General features: G+C 34.4%; 2 protein-coding genes and 1 non-coding gene across 3 annotated transcripts; 2 read left to right on the top strand and 1 right to left on the bottom strand.

The window, feature by feature from the left end:
* Positions 1 to 5,780: 5,780 nt before the first annotated feature.
* Positions 5,781 to 9,846, top strand: LOC141825327 (TOM1-like protein 6). Its single transcript, XM_074712715.1, is given in 10 exon segments — positions 5,781 to 5,998; positions 6,706 to 6,784; positions 7,063 to 7,161; positions 7,598 to 7,711; positions 8,113 to 8,282; positions 8,358 to 8,439; positions 8,518 to 8,603; positions 8,715 to 8,859; positions 8,862 to 8,929; positions 9,012 to 9,846. Coding segments are annotated over 10 exon segments (1,674 nt in total). The 5' UTR covers positions 5,781 to 5,849; the 3' UTR covers positions 9,694 to 9,846.
* Positions 9,847 to 10,482: 636 nt separating this feature from the next.
* On the bottom strand, positions 10,483 to 10,586 carry LOC141825772 (small nucleolar RNA snoR99). Its single transcript, XR_012601528.1, has one exon. It is a non-coding gene; the product is annotated as a small nucleolar RNA snoR99 (small nucleolar RNA).
* Positions 10,587 to 14,570: 3,984 nt separating this feature from the next.
* Positions 14,571 to 18,278, top strand: LOC141825309 (thiol-disulfide oxidoreductase LTO1). The gene is made up of 7 exons (XM_074712699.1): positions 14,571 to 14,702; positions 14,792 to 15,038; positions 15,321 to 15,577; positions 15,661 to 15,773; positions 17,102 to 17,249; positions 17,798 to 17,935; positions 18,034 to 18,278. The coding sequence occupies exons 1-7, from the start codon at positions 14,622 to 14,624 to the stop codon at positions 18,109 to 18,111; spliced, it is 1,062 nt and encodes a 353-aa protein (XP_074568800.1). The 5' UTR covers positions 14,571 to 14,621; the 3' UTR covers positions 18,112 to 18,278.
* Positions 18,279 to 19,624: the final 1,346 nt, after the last annotated feature.

Genomic DNA, 19,624 nt, shown 5'->3' with positions numbered 1-19,624 from the left:
TGCACTATCTGGTCAAACAAAAAAAAGCATTTATGTAGAGAATTGAGAAAATCAAATAGAATCTCATTTCAAATTGAAATATATATTCAAAATCAAGGATATGATAAACTAGCTTTGTATCCTGAGTTTGGCTATCTCATTTCATTGTCATTAGACATGAAAGCAAATTTAGAATGAAAACTTGTGGAGACAGTACTTTACTATTATTCCCATTTGGTATACATTAGATTTTAAAATGACATTGTAGTAATTGCTTTAGTACTATTCCTATCGTAACCCACCACAATAATAGAATTGCTTCATTTACTTAAGGCCCAACCGTTAACTGACAAAAAACAAGACCAAGCGACTAATAATTCACTCATGTGAACCTATAAACCCACTTCATTATTTAACTTCTCATTGGGAGGGGGGGAACTAGCCCATTAACTTATTAGATCCAGCAATAGGCTCAGAATGAACAAACTTAAACTATAAACAGTTTATTCACTAGGCATATAAACCAATTTCATTAAGCCACAACTCTTTGTGCAGGATTAATCAGAGGTGTTACAACCCACATCTCATTCCATTTCAAGTTTAGCTGTAGAATAAGAAAGTGAGGACATAAAAGCAAGTTCTCGAGATAGCCTTCTTGTTAGTGGTACTACATAGCTATACTTTCATTTTGATTTCTAAAACAAGAAGCCAATACACATGGAGTCAAATTATAAACAACACTTTCTCAGTGAAGATACGACTACTTTGCTATCTACGGTTAACTCAATTTCTAGATTTGGTGCTAAACTTAGAAGTTAGTTTATGAAACAAATTTTGGGAGACAACTAATGCATTGTATCTCTAGGTACTACTAGTCAACTACCATTGTCATCTCTTTACATTTTAAGATTTGCTTTCAAAGTAAGGAAATTGTCAAATGTGGAAACAAACTTGAAAGGAAGCTTTTCATTCCACGTTCACAACTTCACAAACTTGAAAAGTATTTGTAGACGCTAGTACTCGAATGCTATTTTTATCACATTGAATATTTGATTATAAAATGAAAAACAGAAGAATGTAAAAGAAACAAATTTAAGAAGACATTTTATCTTGTAGGTACTAAAGCTTGGCAATAACTCTCATCTCAGCATATTTTAAACAAGTTTGAATCTGACTTCTCAAGGTTGACAACATAATTTCTACCTCACCATTCAACTCTATATAACACTATATCACTAGAAATATATAACCATAATAAGAGAGAAACAATACAAATTAGTGATGATAAATCTTTTTTGCAACTTCTCTTGTCTAATTTTTCCAAATCAATATTGACCTACAGTTTGAATGTTTTTCAAAACACAAAATGCATTCCCCCTTTTTTTTTTCAACAAATCCATGATAAAGACATCACAGCCATGCTGGAAGATACAATGCACACCGAAAACCTAGTTAGATACAACCCACGCCGTAGATCCGAGTTAGATAGCATCATCCTGAATCAGTCGTGCAGTATGAAACATCACGGTCACACAAGACCGAGCTCGATAGCATCACCGAGGTGCAGAGGAAGAAACAAAACATGAGGATGAACAAGAAATCAAATGTCCGTGCGATGATCGCCACCTAGACCGCCTCAACGAGAAAAAGGCGAAGCCACATCTTTCGGGAGCGAAAGAGCAACGGATGCCTTACATTACCTACGAGAGGAAGTTGGATCACCGTACGCCGGAGACCTAGAAGGACAGCGCCGGCGCTGACACCGGCGATCGGGAAGGCGAAGCGAGAGATCCGGAGAGAAGTCACGAGGAAGAAGAAGCGACTTAGGGCGAGGAAGTGAGCGAATGAAGGCGCGCTCCGATCCTTCGGTCTATAAACTGAAACAGTTGTCTCTATTTTCAAATTAAATAAATAAATAAATAATAATATATAAAAGTAAACGTCACTATCATAAAATTTGAAAAGACAGGTAATATGATTTTTTTATTAATAAGTATGGACAAAATTAAAATGGCATTCACCTTTTTTTTTTTAATCGAAAATTCTTTCCATCGCACTTCTATCGCGTATATCTACCTAAATATCCACCAACATTATTTTATTTTATTTAATATTATTATTACCATCTAAATTTTCTTTCTAATTTCTAAATCGATCGAACACGTTATAGCAGTATGAAATCATAACTGCTACAAATGCTACACATATTTTAGCTATAACTGTCAATTTGAATTAGATCAATATACTCCGTCAAATAATTTAAGTAAGTGGGTTGAAATTTTATTATCTCATTTTTAAGATAAATTGAGATGGATCAACCAATCTAGGACTGTGACCATATGTAGGCTTGTGGTGAGCTTGAGTTGGTCCATGGATTAAGAACTTTTTTTAATTTATAATTAAAGTGAAAAACTCAATAAACCAATGGGGTTGACCTGTCTAAACCACAACTCAAATTTAAAATTTTCAATCTTTTCTATATGTTTTTTTTTTGACAAGCTTGTGAGTTAATCCGCCTAACCTCGCAATCCGTCTTAGATTAAGTTGGGTTGGATTTAGAATTTTTTGACCCACCGAGATTGTAGACCAACCCATCTCGCCCTGCCCTGCCCCGCTCCACCACGAATTGGCCAGTTTGATAGTACTAGTTATAGCAGCTTCGATTTCGTAGCTACTACAATACGTCCACCATACTTAACATTTAAAAATATTCATATTATAGCTACTACAACATGAATATTAGATGAGCAGATTAAATTGATATTGTAACAATTACGATTTTATAACTGCAATAAACGATAAGTAAACATAATTAAATCTATATTGTAGCAGTTACAAAATCATAGTTACTGCAACATAAATATTTTTAAACAGATTAAATATGTATTGTAACAGTTATGAAATCATAACTGTTGTAATATATATATTATATAAAGAATTTAATATTTAAACTAGAGATAATAACATTGAATAATATAAAATAGTATTTGAAAATATTTAGATAAATATACATAATAAAATAATAAAGTAGGTTATTTTTTGATAAAAAAAATAAAATTGAACATCTATTTGAAAATAACAAAGTTACCCTTTTGACTTTTGCCTGATTAGTATTTTAGTGAAAATATAATTATGTCAGTGAAAATATAATTATGTATAAATTTAAAAAAAAATCTATTAAATTATAAATTATACTTTGGTTTTTCTAAAAATAAACATCTATGATAAATATTAATTACTTAAATAATATAAAATGGATTAATTCTATTCCGCTACTTTGGATAACAATCCCCTCTAGGTCATTAAGGTTTGTCTATTGGTCTCAGCGATGCCATGTCAGCTCAAAGTACTGAGTAGTCCGATCACTTCTCTTCATCGGGGCATAACTGAGTTGGTTACGACGGAGCAAAGTTGTAGAAGAGGACAAGGGTTCGAATCTCGACGAGAAACATAAATGAGTTATGACAAACGATGTAATTGTAGGAAAAACGGTGAGCCTCCGAAACTATTCCGGTGATACAGATTATCAATTCTCGATCCGATCGAAATATAGCGGAAGCGATTATATAATTTCATAAATTATTAATCAACACATGAATATAAATCAATGAAAAATTTAAATTTACAAAAAGAAAATATTTTATGGAAAACTAACCTCTTTGTAGTTTTCCTCTTTTGTAAATTCTAGGTGCGTAGAAACCACAGCCTTCCAGTGCGATCCTCCTATTGACGGTAGTGTGTGGGCACTCCAAAATACAAATCTTAGAAATCAATTATTTTTCTCCACTTTCTCTCATCTATCTTGTCTCCAACTCATGAAAACATATATAGGGAGAGAGTGACTATGGAAAACAAGGGAAAATCTTTTATTAAAAGAAAGATCAATCAAAGATTTTTCTTCTTCCTTTTTTTTTTGTTTTACCAATTTATTTCAAGGATTTCCAAAATCCTTTTTCCTTTTTTTTTGTTTCCACGGTAAAATCAAAATCAAAAGATCTTTATTTACCTTTTATAATATTTAATACATTCCAAATATATTAAAGATATTATTAATATCCTTTTTGGATATTACCATAATGATCCAAAAATTATAATTATCTCATAATTATAATTTTAATTAAATCTCATATTTAATTTATTTCCAAGCCCTTAGAATTATATGGAAACAAATTTTCATCTTCACTTTGATTTCTAAATTGCATTTTTAGCCTGTCATTGATAAAGAAGGCGTACTGGGGACCATGGACCTATAATAAGAAGCTTCAATAAATTGGATAAATAATTAAACTCTTTAATTAATTTATTCAATTTATTAATTCCATTATTACTCCACTAAAAATATGGAATTGCACTCTTCTTTATTATATAATATCTTACTCTATGAAAAGAGTCGTCCATTGATATAATCATTACATACGGATTAATCCTCCATAGATAATTCATAATTGGAGCTAGGAAATTTTCCGTTTACCTCTCCAATTATTTTTAAACCTCATTTACCATTAATCCACTAGTGAGTGGTTCAATTTATAATTCCATTATAAATCGATTGGGCCCAACACTCAGTTTCAGAATTAACAAATGAGGGAATTATCTTTCTGCTTCCCGCAAGAAGGAATGGATTCCATATCTGTAAATTTATATTCCCAGCCATTCATTTCAAATGTAAATCTAAAATGCAAGTGTTGAGAATGCGTAATTGCAAACTTTAAACAAGCAAATTAAGAATTACATAGAAATAAATAGGAGTTTATAATTACTTAAGGATTAAGATCTATCCATATATGATCATCTTTATGATTTAATTTGAATTTCATAGTATAACGGAATTTATTATGAAATTTCTAATTAAATCGGTCCAAGTCTTACATAATCTCATTATATATAAATGCCCCCAGCTAGATGTCTCCACATCGACGGTCCGGATAAGACAGTCACATTCAAAATGTTCATAGGCCGCATTAGTGATGTTTTAATTAAAGATCTCATACTTTAATTAATTTCATCACAGACTTAATTTAAGTTTATTATCCATAATTTAATCCTCTTGTATATATAACTCTTATATATACTAAATTATGGTTACATCCAATAAACTAAGGATTTTGCTATGATATTCAAAACAAAATATGTTCAATGATAAATGTCGCTTTTATTAAAAAAAACATAATCCAATTACAATGCTTTGAGGGCACTATTCCCAACAGTAACATCACGAGTGATTCAAGCATCACGAACGCGTCGATTAATTTTGAAAAAGATTCATCCGATCTCACAGAAATTTTCTTCCGACCATCAGATAAATTTACTCATGGTAGTCTATCCAAACATCTTGTTTTCTCGGACTCGCTATCCACATGAAGAAAATCACTTCTATTATACGTTGCAGTTGAATCTTGAATCTGAAAACTCTAAGATCGATCGAAAGACTTTAACCGCTTAACCGCTACACCGTTGACCTGACCATTAATATAGGTTTTGTAACGGGTCAACCCTAATTTAATCTTCTGGTCAACGATGATTCCCATTGGAGTGATGCGTTGCCTTTTGTTGACTTTTTCTTAATGTCAACAATTTCATCGGTGTTTTTTTATTTTTTTCAGATAAAATCAAAATTTTATCCTTTTATATTGTTGTGGACGGTGGAGAAAATATTTTGTTTTCGTATTTTGTAAATTATGGGAGTTAAAATGCAATAGTACGAACTCGAGGGGCTAAAATGAAGTTTTTTTGCCTTAGCTCTTCCGGGTCCTCGGTCTCCGTTTTGGTGGAATATTTCCTCTTATTCTTCGGCGTTCTTCCGTTCGGGCTCTTCTACCGGACTTTTGATCCTCTCGTTGCGCGATTCGCCGGGTAATTTGCGGGCTGAGATGATGTCGTCCTCGTCGTCTCCGGCGGCGGCGACCGTCCGGGCCGAGAAGCCCGCGGTCCGAGTCGAGAAGGCCACCAGTCGCCTCTTGATCGGCCCTGATTGGACCATGAATATGGACATCTGCGACACCATCAACAACGATCAGTGGTGAGCGAACAAACTCATCTTTTGATTTATCTGCGTCAATAAATCCCTCTTCCAATCGCTATTTCTTGTTGGTTACGATCCTGAGCATCTGAAATTCTAGGCTTATCCTTGTTTATTTTCCTTGTTTTTTGCTTTAAGAGGGTTTATACCCTGGCGAAGCTTAAAAAATATGATTTTTGGAGGTGTTACGGCTGACTTGCTGAGAAATAATTATGAGTTTCTCTTGTTCTGCTGCAATTTGATGGCACAAGGAAGGTCAATAGGGCCTGTTTTCATGACCTAATCGTTGTAATGTCTTCACGAGCAAGGGACTAGTTATGCACAAGAGCTATTGTTTGATGCTTCCCCATGAATTTTAGGTTCCATCCCTAAGACTACAGATAAAGTTTTGGATAAACAACTCAATGATAAAATTGTTTTGATGTTTCTCACTATTATAGACAAGTGGATGTTTTGTCCAAAATATAATGATCTTCAAGAAAAGGGGTAAACTGATCATAGCTTACGCAACCAACTGAGAGAGATTGAAAAGGGTTTCAGATGAATAGGCTTATTCTAAAACATAAGTATCATAATTGATGTTTTCCTCATTCTTCTATTGATACAGCAAAGTTAAAGGGGCACAAACTTACTTGATATTTATTCTCTCCTTGTATCTCTGTAAATATTTCTAAAACTCATGTTTTTTTTTTTTCTCCCTGAATCAGGCAGGCCAAAGAAGTGCTTAAAGCAATTAAAAAGCGTTTACAGAACAAGAATCCAAAGGTTCAGTTTCTCGCTTTGACGGTAGGTGCTAAGTTCTCTAGGACTAATGAAAATGTGCAAAAGTCCTATTTGCCGGTATGAATTTGGTTATCTATGTGACTCTATTGAACTTGGCTCTAAGTAATCCTACAATCAAAAACTTAAACAAAATGGCAACAATGTCTAATGCTCATGGTCTCTTCATTTTGCCAAGAAGTATTACGATGAAAGAGACACAGGACTAATGTATTTTGGATGGCTGGGCATCTATTGTAAATTTGATTTTGAAATATCATTAGCAATTTTTTTCTCCTTTGCAGCTATTGGAAACAATGGTAAAAAATTGTGGCGAATATGTGCATTTTCAAGTTGCCGAACGGAAAATTCTCGAGGAAATGATCAAAATTGTTAAGAAAAAGGTTAGTATATCTTACTTTGGACACTATTGTATGGCTAATCAAAGGTTCATACTTTTGTACCGTGAATGCACACCCCATAATTTAGAAATGCCTAGATATTTACTAGAATAAAAGGATTTTGGATTTGTATCGGGTTTCATATGTGTAAATGAACAAGCTCGAAGGCTCTTGCAGGTCAAAATGCTTGTTATGCTAGTTATAAGAAGTCCCATTCCTAATATATTCTAAGATACATAAACTGAACCTTTTTCTCCAACTCATTTTCAGAATGAGAACTTTCATTGTCCCACTTCTTTTTATTCAATCATTTTGTCTATATCTCACACTTATTCTTGGCATAGTTAAATCATATCGACTATATTTTTCAAAAGATTTGGATAATTTTGTATGTCTCTTTGTTATTTTAACTGCACTTGATGCCTTGGATGCTACTCAGGCAGACATGCAAGTAAGGGATAAAATTTTGATACTTCTGGACTCTTGGCAAGAAGCATTTGGGGGGCCTGGTGGCAAGTATCCTCAGTATTATTTAGCATACATCGAATTGAAGGTACGAGCCGTAACTACTTGTGATGCTAAGGTTGTTGGAAATTATTTTTGTTCCTGAGATCGCAATCCTCGGTTCGTTGTTATATCCATTCGCTTTCGCTGAATGCATACATTGATACAATTATATGCCAATCGATACATTGTGATATGAGGATGTATTCCATAGATTCGGCAAGTGTCGATTCATTGTAACATAGATAAGAAAAAGATGAATGTGTAGAGTTGCTAGAAAGGATAAACATTGTAATGCCAATATTTAAGAGAGATCAAGTGTAGTTCCAACAGATAAATTTTGAGACTCCACCATCAAAGTAATCTCTCTTTTATGCACTTTAATGACAATTCCCTTGAATTGAACTCTGCCAACTTCACCCCTGGCTTTCTCTGATGTCTATGTTGTAGAGATCTGGAATAGCTTTCCCACAGAGAACAGCGAATGCTCCGCCGATATTCACTCCTCCTATCGCACAATCTGAATTAACACCGGCATATCCCCAATCAGGCTACGGAGCGCCAAGTGCCACTTCCGTAGGATTCGATGCGGCAATGACGTCTGACATGGGAAACCTAAGGTATGTGTTTGGCAACAAGTATTTCAGGGCAACTTCTGATACTGATTCTCTTGTTTTGTATCGTCTTCTGTTTAGTTTCTCGGACTTCAGACGCATCCGGGATGCACTAGAGTTATTACGGGAAATGTTGCAGGCTGTGAACCCAAATGATCATGGGGTGGGTGTTCTTGTAATGGCGTTCAAGAATCTTCAATCCTCTTCTTGCTTTAAGATCTAAAATTGCATGTTTAAGCAGGCTGTGAAAGATGAATTGATTGTTGAGCTAGTGAATCAGTGTCGCTCTAACCAAACAAAGCTCATGGAATTGATCGGATCTACTGGGTAATCAGTTTTCTCTATCGTTATAAGACGATGCAAAGAACAAGTACAGCGAGCAGCTGTCACTGAATTTTCAGTTTGTGCTAAGAATTGCGTTGTCCATTGCAAATGCAGGGATGAAAAGCTGCTAGGGGAAGGTCTGGAACTGAATGATGAGTTGCAAAGTTTGCTTGCAAGACACGACGCCATAGCTGCTGGAACCCCGCTGCTTCCTGAAGCAGCAAAACCACTACCACAGTCTAAGAAGCCTATCGAGCCGCCCCCCCGGTCATAAGCAATCCAACTGAAGACGACGAATTTGAGGATGACTTCGATCAATTAGCTCACAGGTCTAGGATTGTACAGTTACACTTGATTCTCTGTGTTTTTATGATCATTCTGTTACTATGCAAACATGTTTTGCTACTGCAGGAACTCGAAACTTAAGCAGGTAACTTCAAGGAGTAGTGCATCAGGCAACAGTTCAGACTCTCTAACATCCAATAGGAGTGATATAACCACTGCGACTGAATCGAGCACTTCATCATCTACTATGAGCAATGCGTTGGTTCCAATCGACTACCCGCTCGATCCACCGCCTCCTGTTAATGTCCGAAAGGAAGAGCAAGACATGATTGACCTCCTGAGCATCACTTTGTCAACCTTCCCTTCTTCACCTGGCACACCAGCAACACCTCCATCAGCTTCGAGCGATCAAAATGGAACTCCTGCAACTTCAACTGGATATGCTCCCTATAACAGTTACATTGCACCTTGGGCCCAGCAGGCGCTTCCTGCACCAACAATACAATCTCAGATGCCGCAGTATTCCTCGTCATGGACTGCAGCACATGCTAGCTCTCCTCGTGCCATTAATATGCCTGCTTATTCTTCTAGGCCTCTGGAGCAGCAGAACTCCTTTGGGTCTAGAGCAAATGGTTCAACAGCCGCTGCTGGTGGTTTTGCCGGAGAAACACCCACAAATACGAACAGCTCTCCGTCATATGTTCTTCCTAACCGATTGTTCGAGGATTTGATAGATTTGAGAAGCTTCACTGGTGGAACAAAAACAAGTGTTAGATCACAACAGCCAATGATCAGTGGGAAGAAATAGCAGTGCCATTTCATTATTCTGTAGACTATATTTTGGATGATTTTTTGTGGTTTCATATACAGTTAGTTTGATCTCACTTCTTGAATGCCAACATTTTATGTATGCACAGTAATAAATGGATGGTGATGAAAAAGGATTTGTATGTTAGCTTCATGAACCCTGTTTTGCTGAATGGCATAAGTTTTGCGCGAAAGAACTCTACCTATCCGGCAAGACTTAATCTCGGCTGAACGAGATCGAGCAGCCGAGACAAAATCCTACTTGTTCAAGAGATAGGATAGAGCTCTTTCTCACAAAACTTGCAGACAAATTTATTTTCATACCATTTGCCAGTTGCATTATGTATCATACTATCATAACAATTGAATGTGAATCTAATTAATATCTGATGGAAGCTTCAAATCCAAGAACAACACACCTGTAAGCAAACAGTGCTACAATTCAGTCAGACAAAGCTCAAGCCACTGTGAGTGTGCATTAAATAGAATTCAACTGATACTGGAAGAGAACCATATAAGAACTACCTTGTTGGTTGATAACCAGCAGTTGCATTGCATCACCTGCAGCACAAGTTTGTTAATTCAAGTGACATCTTTTCAGTTTTTAATCATAAGCTTTTTCTCAAAGTGAGAAAATGGAACTCACACATCACTTTGAACCTCTAGCACACAGTAATGACTAGTGACTAACAAGAACCGTTCCAAAATCTTGAAAACAAGACAAAATCTTTTACTACACAATTTACATTATTATGATGAACTATCGATACTTACAAGTTTGCTTTCAAATAAATGTTGCATCTTTAATGATCAGCTAAAGAAAAATAAATAAATTTAGCTGACAAAGTGAAACAGATGATGATTGAATGTAGGGACGGACTCATCCCAGAGTACATATGGATAATCAATGGGGCAGACGTCAGTCCCATACCAACTACTGAAGGCCTAATATATAATCAAAAAAATGAGGACAAGAAAATTTTACCTAGAGCCTTAATCACAAAATAGGCTGAGCAGTGATTGAGTAAACATAGTTAATACTCCAATCACTAATACCTATGAAAAAAGATAATTTGTTGAATTGGATAGAAGTATCTCAGCAACATACATTTGTTGCTAAGCACCTTAATCATAAAATAAGCAAGTCGCAACTGAGTACAAGGCTAATACTCCAATCACTGGCCCCTAGAATAAAAGAACAAAAGGTAACTTGTTGATTTAGATGGAAGTATCTCTTACGTGGAATCATATATATAAACTAGATATTGCTAGTAAAAACTGTTGCCCATGATATCGAGAGGTAATGTGTCCACTAACAAGATGTTAGTAACTATCAAATAGTCATCATACTAATCATAATTGAGCCAACAAATAATGTCAAAATTATACCTTCCATTGGACATCCATTGGAAAATTGACAGTACTGAATAATGGAAGTTTTCAGAGGAATCAATGATTGGTAAAAGAAAGAAAATGACACACAGCTAGTGAAACAATTAGATTATGAATATGCTGTAAGGATTAACCAGCCCTGATAAGAACTAAAGGGTGGGTCTGCAGAACTAAGTCCATTAGACAGCATATCATCCAACAAAAACTCACATGACAAGATGAGGGGGCAAACTATTAAAATGGATGGTGGATAATATGCATTAGTGTGAATCAGAACACTGGATAATAAACCATAGACTATATAACTACCGGCGGAAGACAGCATCCACTCTAGTACATTAGCTTCTAATGCCATTTCCACTTCCTTATAAATCTGAATCTAGAAGGGCAAACATTAAAAGAGCAAAAAGGAATATGAAAAGAATGATCTTTAAGAATAAGAACGCCAGCAAATTGTACACAAGGTAATGTGCACCAGCAGGAACTTAATCACTACAGAGAAATCTGCAGTTGCGACGTAGGAAGTCTTGCTCGTGCTAGTAAAAAAAATCATCATTTTACGCTTTCCTCGACACATCCGTTGTCAAATGCGCCCGCAACGAATGCAACGCCTTCGAAAGCGATTATCAAAACCACAAACACAATGAACGAACCTGCGAGGGAAGAAGAGGACCAACCGCAAGTCAGCAACCAAGATCACGAACCTGCGAGGCGACAAAGAGGGCAGCAGTAGAATTTCTAGGGTTCGAGCGACGGCGGGTCGGCCGCGTATTTAAAGCACCAGCATGCAGAGTAAATCACGTGCTTGTCACGTGACACAAAACCTGGGCCTAATTTCTCTATGGAGGCCCATCAAAAACCCATCGGCCCTGATCCGCTGACGTGGCATATTTTAAATAAACAAATGGTCAAAACGTTTTATTATGTGATTAAAATATATACATAAAAAAATACAACATAATGATACATTAATTAAAATGTAAAATTAATAGATAATTAACAAAAAAATTATAAAATTAATTGGACAATTTGGGGAAGATCCATGGTGAAAGCCTCTCCCCTTGCTTGACAAATTGGGCATCATGAATCAATGGATTCTCCAATCTTCTTGGAGGAGATCCACACCCTGTGCTATTGGATTCTCCTAATGAATCACCCTAATCACAATTAAAACAGTAATTAAAATCATGCTTAACTCTAATCCTTCATTAGTGAAAAAATGAGGGGCCAAATTGAAATTTTAAATTTTTTGAGTACCTTTTTTGCTTTTGTGTCCAAGGCTCCACTCCATTGATGGCTTGTATTGCTAGGGCTGTGAATGAATTAAACATTTATATAAATTTATAATTTAATTTGTAAGAATTTATTTATATTTTTTTAATAATCATGAGGTTAATTATATAGTAATATAATGATTTTTAATTATATATATATAATTTATATTAAATTCAAATTCATCTAAATATTAATTTCTAGATTTATACATCAAAAATAAAAAGGATGAAAGTTCAAAAATTCTAAAATTATAAACCTGTGAAACAGTAACTCCTTCGCGGCGGCGCAAGGGCGGCGCGGGGTGGGGCACCACGGCAGCGCCCCGTTCTCCGCCGCGCCGGCACGGCGGTGCAGTTGGCCGGCGTTCATCATCTCTTGCTTCAACATCGAGTTAACACTGGCGGATTAATCAATTAATTAATTAGCATGTGACGTTAAGTTTGTGGTTAAGGGGGTATTTATTGGTGGCCAAGAAACGACGACATCGAATCTATAGCTTCCAAGAAATTGGGAAAAATTAGTGACGTGGCCTACTCGCCGCTTTCGCCTGAGATTTGTTTGATCTAGTGAAATCTATGATCCTTAGGTTTAGGAGATTTGATCTTTTTTAGTAAAAAATAATTGACTAGTTCTCAATAATGAATTATTGTAATTATTATTCTTTTCCTGATTTTATATTAAATAAATGAATTCCCTTATTTTGTTTAGTGGTTTATTCTTTAAATAATTGTGAATTTATTTAATTTTTAATAGTATTTTATTTTAAAAATATTTAAAGTATACTTTATTTTTTTAAAAAAAGTATAATAGATTCATCTATATTGTAAAAAAAATAAAAGGCGTACTAAAATTTACAAACCATCAAAAAAGATATTTTTTTTGAAAAAAATTAAATGGGCAATCCTCTTAGAACATCTGCAATGCAGAAGAGTTATAATACCTAAAAAAAAACATGTGGGATTCACCCTTGTCACATGAACGCGTTCAAAACGTTGTTCATGATTTCTCTTCCACGTCATGTGATGAGAGAATAAAGAGGTGTTATTAACACGCTATTAACTAGCGTTGGAGATGCTCTTATGATTTTATCTCGAAAATACTCATTAATCTAACATTGTTGTAGCAGTTATCAAATAGCTACTACAACATAAAAAAGCTATTCAGTAGGCAGTAGCTGTTATAAAGTGTTTAGAGTGAGTTTAGGATTGATGATTTATATCATATAAAAGTTACCTAATAGCTATTATAATGCGTAAAAACTATTCGATAACTGATACAACGTAAAATATTCTATTTAGTGTGAGTTTAAAGTTTATAATTTAAAATTTAAGATCTCTGAATACTATTATATCAAAATATTATTTACCAATTTGGTAAAAATTATTTAACTTTCATCAAAATCATTTTAAACTAAGTTGTAGAAGTTATATATAATTATTACAATCTTAAACTCATCCTAAATAAATTGTAACACCTAATTATAATAGTCATTGATAGTTTTTATACATTATAGCAGCTACTCAGTGTAAATCTTAAATTCTAAACTCACTTTAAATATATTGTAGCAGTTACTCGATAACTTTTACAACAACGTTTAATCCTAATTCCTAAATTTACTTTAAATATTTTATAATAACTACTGAGTAATTTTTACACATTATAACAACTATCTGATAATCTATAATAATACTGGATGTTAAATCTTAAACTCACTATAGACACTTTGTAATAGCTACTGATAGCTTTTACACATTGTAGAAGTTATCTAATAACTACTAAGATACTCAATAGCTTTTATAACAATGTTGAATGTAAGAGTATTTTTAAAATAAAATTATGAGAGGGACATCCTTTGATATTCTTAAAAAAATGATGTCTATACCATATTTTCTTAATTTGGGATGTCATTTTAACTTTTATCCAAAATTATTATAAAAGTAACAAATTTAGCTTACTCATATTAAAATAATTTTAATTATAATTATTTAACAATTTTAAAGTTTAATTAATATTAAAATAGATTTAATTGTAGTTATTAAATAAAATAATTTTAATTAAAATTACTATAAAATTATTTGGGATATCAAGCGTCTGGTTGATATATATATAATTTTTTAAAAAATAAAATGTTTTTTTAATGATTACAAAAATAAAGGCGGCATTATTAATTTTCAGAAGTACAAGGGGAATTTCAGAAAAAGTGGAGAGAGTTCACGGCCACCGGGAGGAGATTACTGAGGTTTCCGCATCAGAACGATTCCGATGGCGAGTACATCCGCCGCCCTCGTCGTCTTCCGCCCGCCGCTTCGCCGCCCCGCCGGCCGCTTCTCGACGCGCCTCCAGGTCTCTCTACCTCCTTCCTTCTTGACTATCCCATCCACCAATCTGGGAGCTTCACAAATTTGGTTTTGTGCGCACTGATCACGATGCAGAGATCGGGAATGCCAGGGCAGGTTAGGTTCCGGGCGGAGCTTTCCCCTCAGGAGGAACCTGAGCCTCCGCCGAAGCCTTCTGCTTTGGGCTTTCCGACGAGCACTTTGAGAGCTGGACTCGGGGCCTTAGGGTTTCTGGAGACCGCGTATCTCACCTACGTGAAGTTCACCGGCGCCGAGGCCTTCTGTCCTGTCGGAGGGGGAAGATGCGGAGGTGTTCTCGACAGTGATTACTCCTTCATTTTCGGTAGGCTTTTTTGCTGATAAATTCGGTTGCATTTTTTGGTTGCTCGTTGAATATTTCTACTTGTAGTGTTTGATCGAAGGCAAAAACTAGATGAAATTGAAGGACTGGATTATGCGTGCTCAATCCTATTTTGATCTGCCACTATGTCTTTAGGTTATCATCATAATTGAATAACATTTTTTTTTATTTCTGTTCAGAAACTACTTTTGAGTTATTTCTAAACATTTTTTCTGTCTACTTGATTCAACTAGAATTCACTATTTCTTCCTTTTCATACGCCAGGTTTGCCTCTTCCCTTGCTTGGCATGTTGGCATATGGATCAGTTGCATTACTTTCCTTGCAACAGTCTGGAAAGAATTTAATTTCTGGACTAGGTGAAAACGATACTCGCTTCATTTTGCTTGTGACCACTACTTCAATGGCAACAGCAAGTGCCTATTTTCTTTATATTCTAAGCACAAAGTTTGCTGGAACAACCTGTTCTTATTGTCTACTCTCAGCCCTTCTATCTTTCAGCTTATTTTTCATCACTTTAAAGGTTTGGTTTAAGCAGTGTTCTTCGATGAAAAATCATCAATCCTAAATATCTAAAATGATGAGTTCTGTATTGCTCTCTCCTAGGACATTGGCTTCGAAGAGGTCAGAAATGGGATCGGCCTACAGTTGGCCATTGCTAGTGTCGTGGTTGTGGCTTTAACAAATACATACAGTTTGGCTGATACTCCACAACCTGCGTGAGTTTGGACCATTTTAGAACTATTATCTGTATTCTTTTCAAAATTTCTGGTATTCTCTTATTTAATGCCCTTCTGTTTGCATATTTAATTTTTGAAACTTTTTTTTGTATTGGCCTGTTAGGTCTTTGCAATCATCGACATAGTTTTTTGCAAAGTAAACTTCAATAAACATTTCTAAGGTTGATTTAGTCATAGGACTCATCATCCCGATGAAGAGCATTATGTTTATGTACTGTTTAATGAATTCCCAATAGGAATTCATCTGCTGCATCACTAAAATATCAGCCCTACTGTGGACTGATGATTGATGACTAATGATCTGGTAGGAGCCAACTATGGTTAACCTCACAATTGGAAATTTAATGTGGCAGAGAAAATGCTGGCTCAAGCTCCAAATAATGAAACTAGGTACATATTAAAACTTTATAGTTCTTATGCATTGGATGCATCTATGGATCCATTGGGAAGGCCACATGTGTTATCCAATTGTCCATTCTGCAATCAGCAGAGCAACAGATTGTGAATTTGAAGCACATTTTGGCTTTCAGTTCAACAAGTAGCAACTTGATTTAGATGCCAATGCAATTACGAGAAATGTCATGTTTGTCTCAAAAATATGGATACCATTGTGGATATATGTTGTCTGACTGTATGCTGTACCTCATGATTACTCTTGAAACATAGGATTTTGACTATTCCATCTGTTGAAATATGTATTTTCTTAAGCATGAGGTACATATATTGTCCAAAACATCAATGGAATACCCAAAATCATGATTCATATGCCAAAACTTCCCTTTTACACTTCTTCAACTGCCTACCTTTGAATTCCAATGGTAGCTTAGTATTTTTTGAGTCCAGTAGAACACACAAGTAGAATTAAATCCATAGAAAATACTTCTAGATCCAAAGGGTCTGAATCCTTGTTCAGAAGAATACTATTATCTTTACTATGCAGATTGCTCTGTGTTGAACACTATCTGAATTACTGCCCTTCCTAATCCTACCTAGTTATAGAAGCCTTAAAATCTAGAAAAAATTGGTGCACATATTCGCACTGAGAATTTTACAACGATAAGTCCATGCAACAATGGTATGATATGGCACAAATAACATGAGTGTCATATGAATATAATTACATTCACCTAGTTGCCTAGATAGAACCGCCCCTTGACCGTGCCAGATGCCACACCTCACTTTTCATCTACAAGTTTTTGGGTCTTTTGTGAGTTAATATTTCACTTTAACTTATCTATGATTAGACTCGTTGGATATGCAGATACTGCTTTATATGCTCTTTCTTTCTTTTCCTTTTTTTTTGGCAGATCAAGTGACATTACTTTGGAGCTGTATGAAACTGAGATAACAAATCAGTCAACACCGTTGTCTCTCTCTCTCGCAAAACACCTCCATTCGATAGGGGCAAAGATGTATGGGGCTTTCTGGTGTTCCCACTGTAACGAACAAAAGCAGGTAACTTTGTATTGCAATATTTTTTCTCAAAAATACTTATTTTACATGAAAAAATTGAGAATGCGCAATAGAATGGTGTAGTGGTAAAGTAGTAAAGCCATCCAGGCACAAATTAAGTTTTCCTAATCCCTGTATATGCAGGATCATCATGCACAATGATGGTCGATTCGATAGTCAACTAAACTCACGCATGACTTTTCCTTCCCTGTTGTTTGCAAGAAAAAGTTTGCACATATTATTTACGACTGAAACAGAGTTAGTTCTTCACGAAGTTCTAAATCTTGTTACATATTATTTACGAGTGACACATCCCAGGACTCCATCACTTTCTGTTGTCTCGCGTCAAGGCTGTAGTGAACAAGCATGAGACTCATTGAACTTTTTTATTCCTATCATTCAAAGTCTACACACCACCAGCACTATGTTGCTACACCGACACGATGCCAATAGTCAGAGACTGTAACTCCAGCTCGAAAAAAAAAAGAAGAATTCTTACTTTAAACTCCTTCCTATCTGCGAATCTATACAGTCACTGTCATCTATTGCAGATGTTCGGACGCGAAGCTACAAAAGTGTTGGACTATGTTGAGTGCTTCCCTAATGGTGCTGGCAAGGGAAGAACCATGGCTTCCGAATGTTCAGCCGTCGGAATCCAAGGCTTTCCTACTTGGGTTATCAAAGGCAAGGTGAGAAATATCACTTAAGGATTGCATATTATATCTCCTAAGAGATTGAGTAAATAATTTCTTTGATATATTTTTCTTTCAAACAAACAAACCTACAGATGCTTAGTGGGGAGCAGGATTTGCAAGCCCTCGCAGAGGCATCAGGATTTGTTGCAGAAGAGGTAAGTCCATCTTAATCCTTGTCGAAAAGTTAGATAGCCAAATGATAATCTTATGATTTGTAATCTTCTGAGATCATCTAAAAATCATTTTATTATAGAAATGATCATATAAATTATCTGTTGAATAACTTGATGGTCGAAGATTTTGATGATTGGAATGGAAGAAAGAAATTTTGTGTTCAGTTTGTCCCCACTCAAAGTGGTTCAAGCACAAAAAAAGAAACACTTTCTTCCACGCCAACACGCAGAATTCTTCTCCAGTTGCTTCAGCAGATTGGCAACTTGCTTTGACCGCAAAGCCCAATTAGTTTGAAGACTATTCCACTTCTTCCATGGTGGTTTTGAATTCAACGACCAAGACTTCCCTCGAAGAATCGAGGGCAAAAATTTAAAGGGTAATCTTAATTATATATTGTTTTATATCAATTAACTTTTTAAAAAATTAAATAGTGTTGGGTAAAAATTAAAAGATTATATATGTTTTTATTTATTATTAAAATAATATTTCATTCCATCCTAATTTATTTTTATTTTTGAAAATAGTATTATTTTTGATGATTTTATAGTAAAAAATGATAAATTTCAATCAGTCTCATGGACTCAATTTCTGGGGTGGTTCTTCTCATTTTTGATGGGTAAATCGGGAAGCACATACGGCGGTAATCAGATGTCTAATCCCTTGATTGCGTTTCCCGTTTGAAAGAAAATTCTTGCAAATAATTGTTATCACAACCTTGTCCTACCGTTGCAATTGTCTCCGCGGATAATGGTATTATGATTTGTAACAGTACAAAATAATTATTATAATTATGTAATAATTATGATTTTATAATCATTATAATATAATATTAATTAATATTGATAATAAATAAATTATTTAAATAATAGTAATTATGATTTATAATTTTTATAATACAATATCATTCAATATTCATCATTAGATAAAATATTTATATTATAATAATTATAATATAGTATTATTAATATTGATTAGAGTTAAGCATTAATTAAAATATACGATTAAAAATAAGAATATTTTTAGAAATAAAAAATTGTACTGAGGGTTAGATGAAATACTGTTTAATAATAAATAAAAAAGAAATATATTTTATTTTGACAATTTTAATAAAAAAGGACGTTTCATTTTATTATTACTCTAATTGTTAAAATTACTATATATAAAATATTATTATATTAAAATATATTAACTCAATATTATTTAAAATTATTATAACAGATATATAATAATTATTATTATAATTTTAAAACAATTTAGATAAAATGAAAGTAATTTTATTTGAATAAGGTACTTTGATATAAAATATTTTATATGTAATAATTTTAATTAGTTGAATTGTTTTATTTTAATAAATTATAATAAAAGTAATTTTGGAATAAAAAATAGCATCTTTTTAACAAAAATAATAATATAAAGGGGCTCTCTTCTGTAAAAAAAAAAAAAATTCGTCACCTTTCGAACTCTTGTCTTCTTTATAATATCTGTTGCATCGTAACCAACTCAGTTATG

Source organism: Curcuma longa, chromosome 3 (assembly GCF_044706935.1).
Source record: "Curcuma longa cultivar G26 ecotype Majalengka, Jawa Barat chromosome 3, ITB_CL_G26_1.1, whole genome shotgun sequence".
Lineage (NCBI taxonomy): Eukaryota > Viridiplantae > Streptophyta > Magnoliopsida > Zingiberales > Zingiberaceae > Curcuma > Curcuma longa.
This window is presented reverse-complemented; position numbering and strand designations above follow the sequence as displayed.

Coding starts and splice junctions, on each gene's coding strand:
- LOC141825309 (XM_074712699.1), top strand. CDS start 14,622: ATGGCGAGTACATCCGCCGCCCTCGTCGTCTTCCGCCCGCCGCTTCGC. Junction 14,703..14,791: donor GCTTCTCGACGCGCCTCCAG/GTCTCTCTACCT, acceptor ATCACGATGCAG/AGATCGGGAATGCCAGGGCA. Junction 15,039..15,320: donor TGATTACTCCTTCATTTTCG/GTAGGCTTTTTT, acceptor TTCATACGCCAG/GTTTGCCTCTTCCCTTGCTT.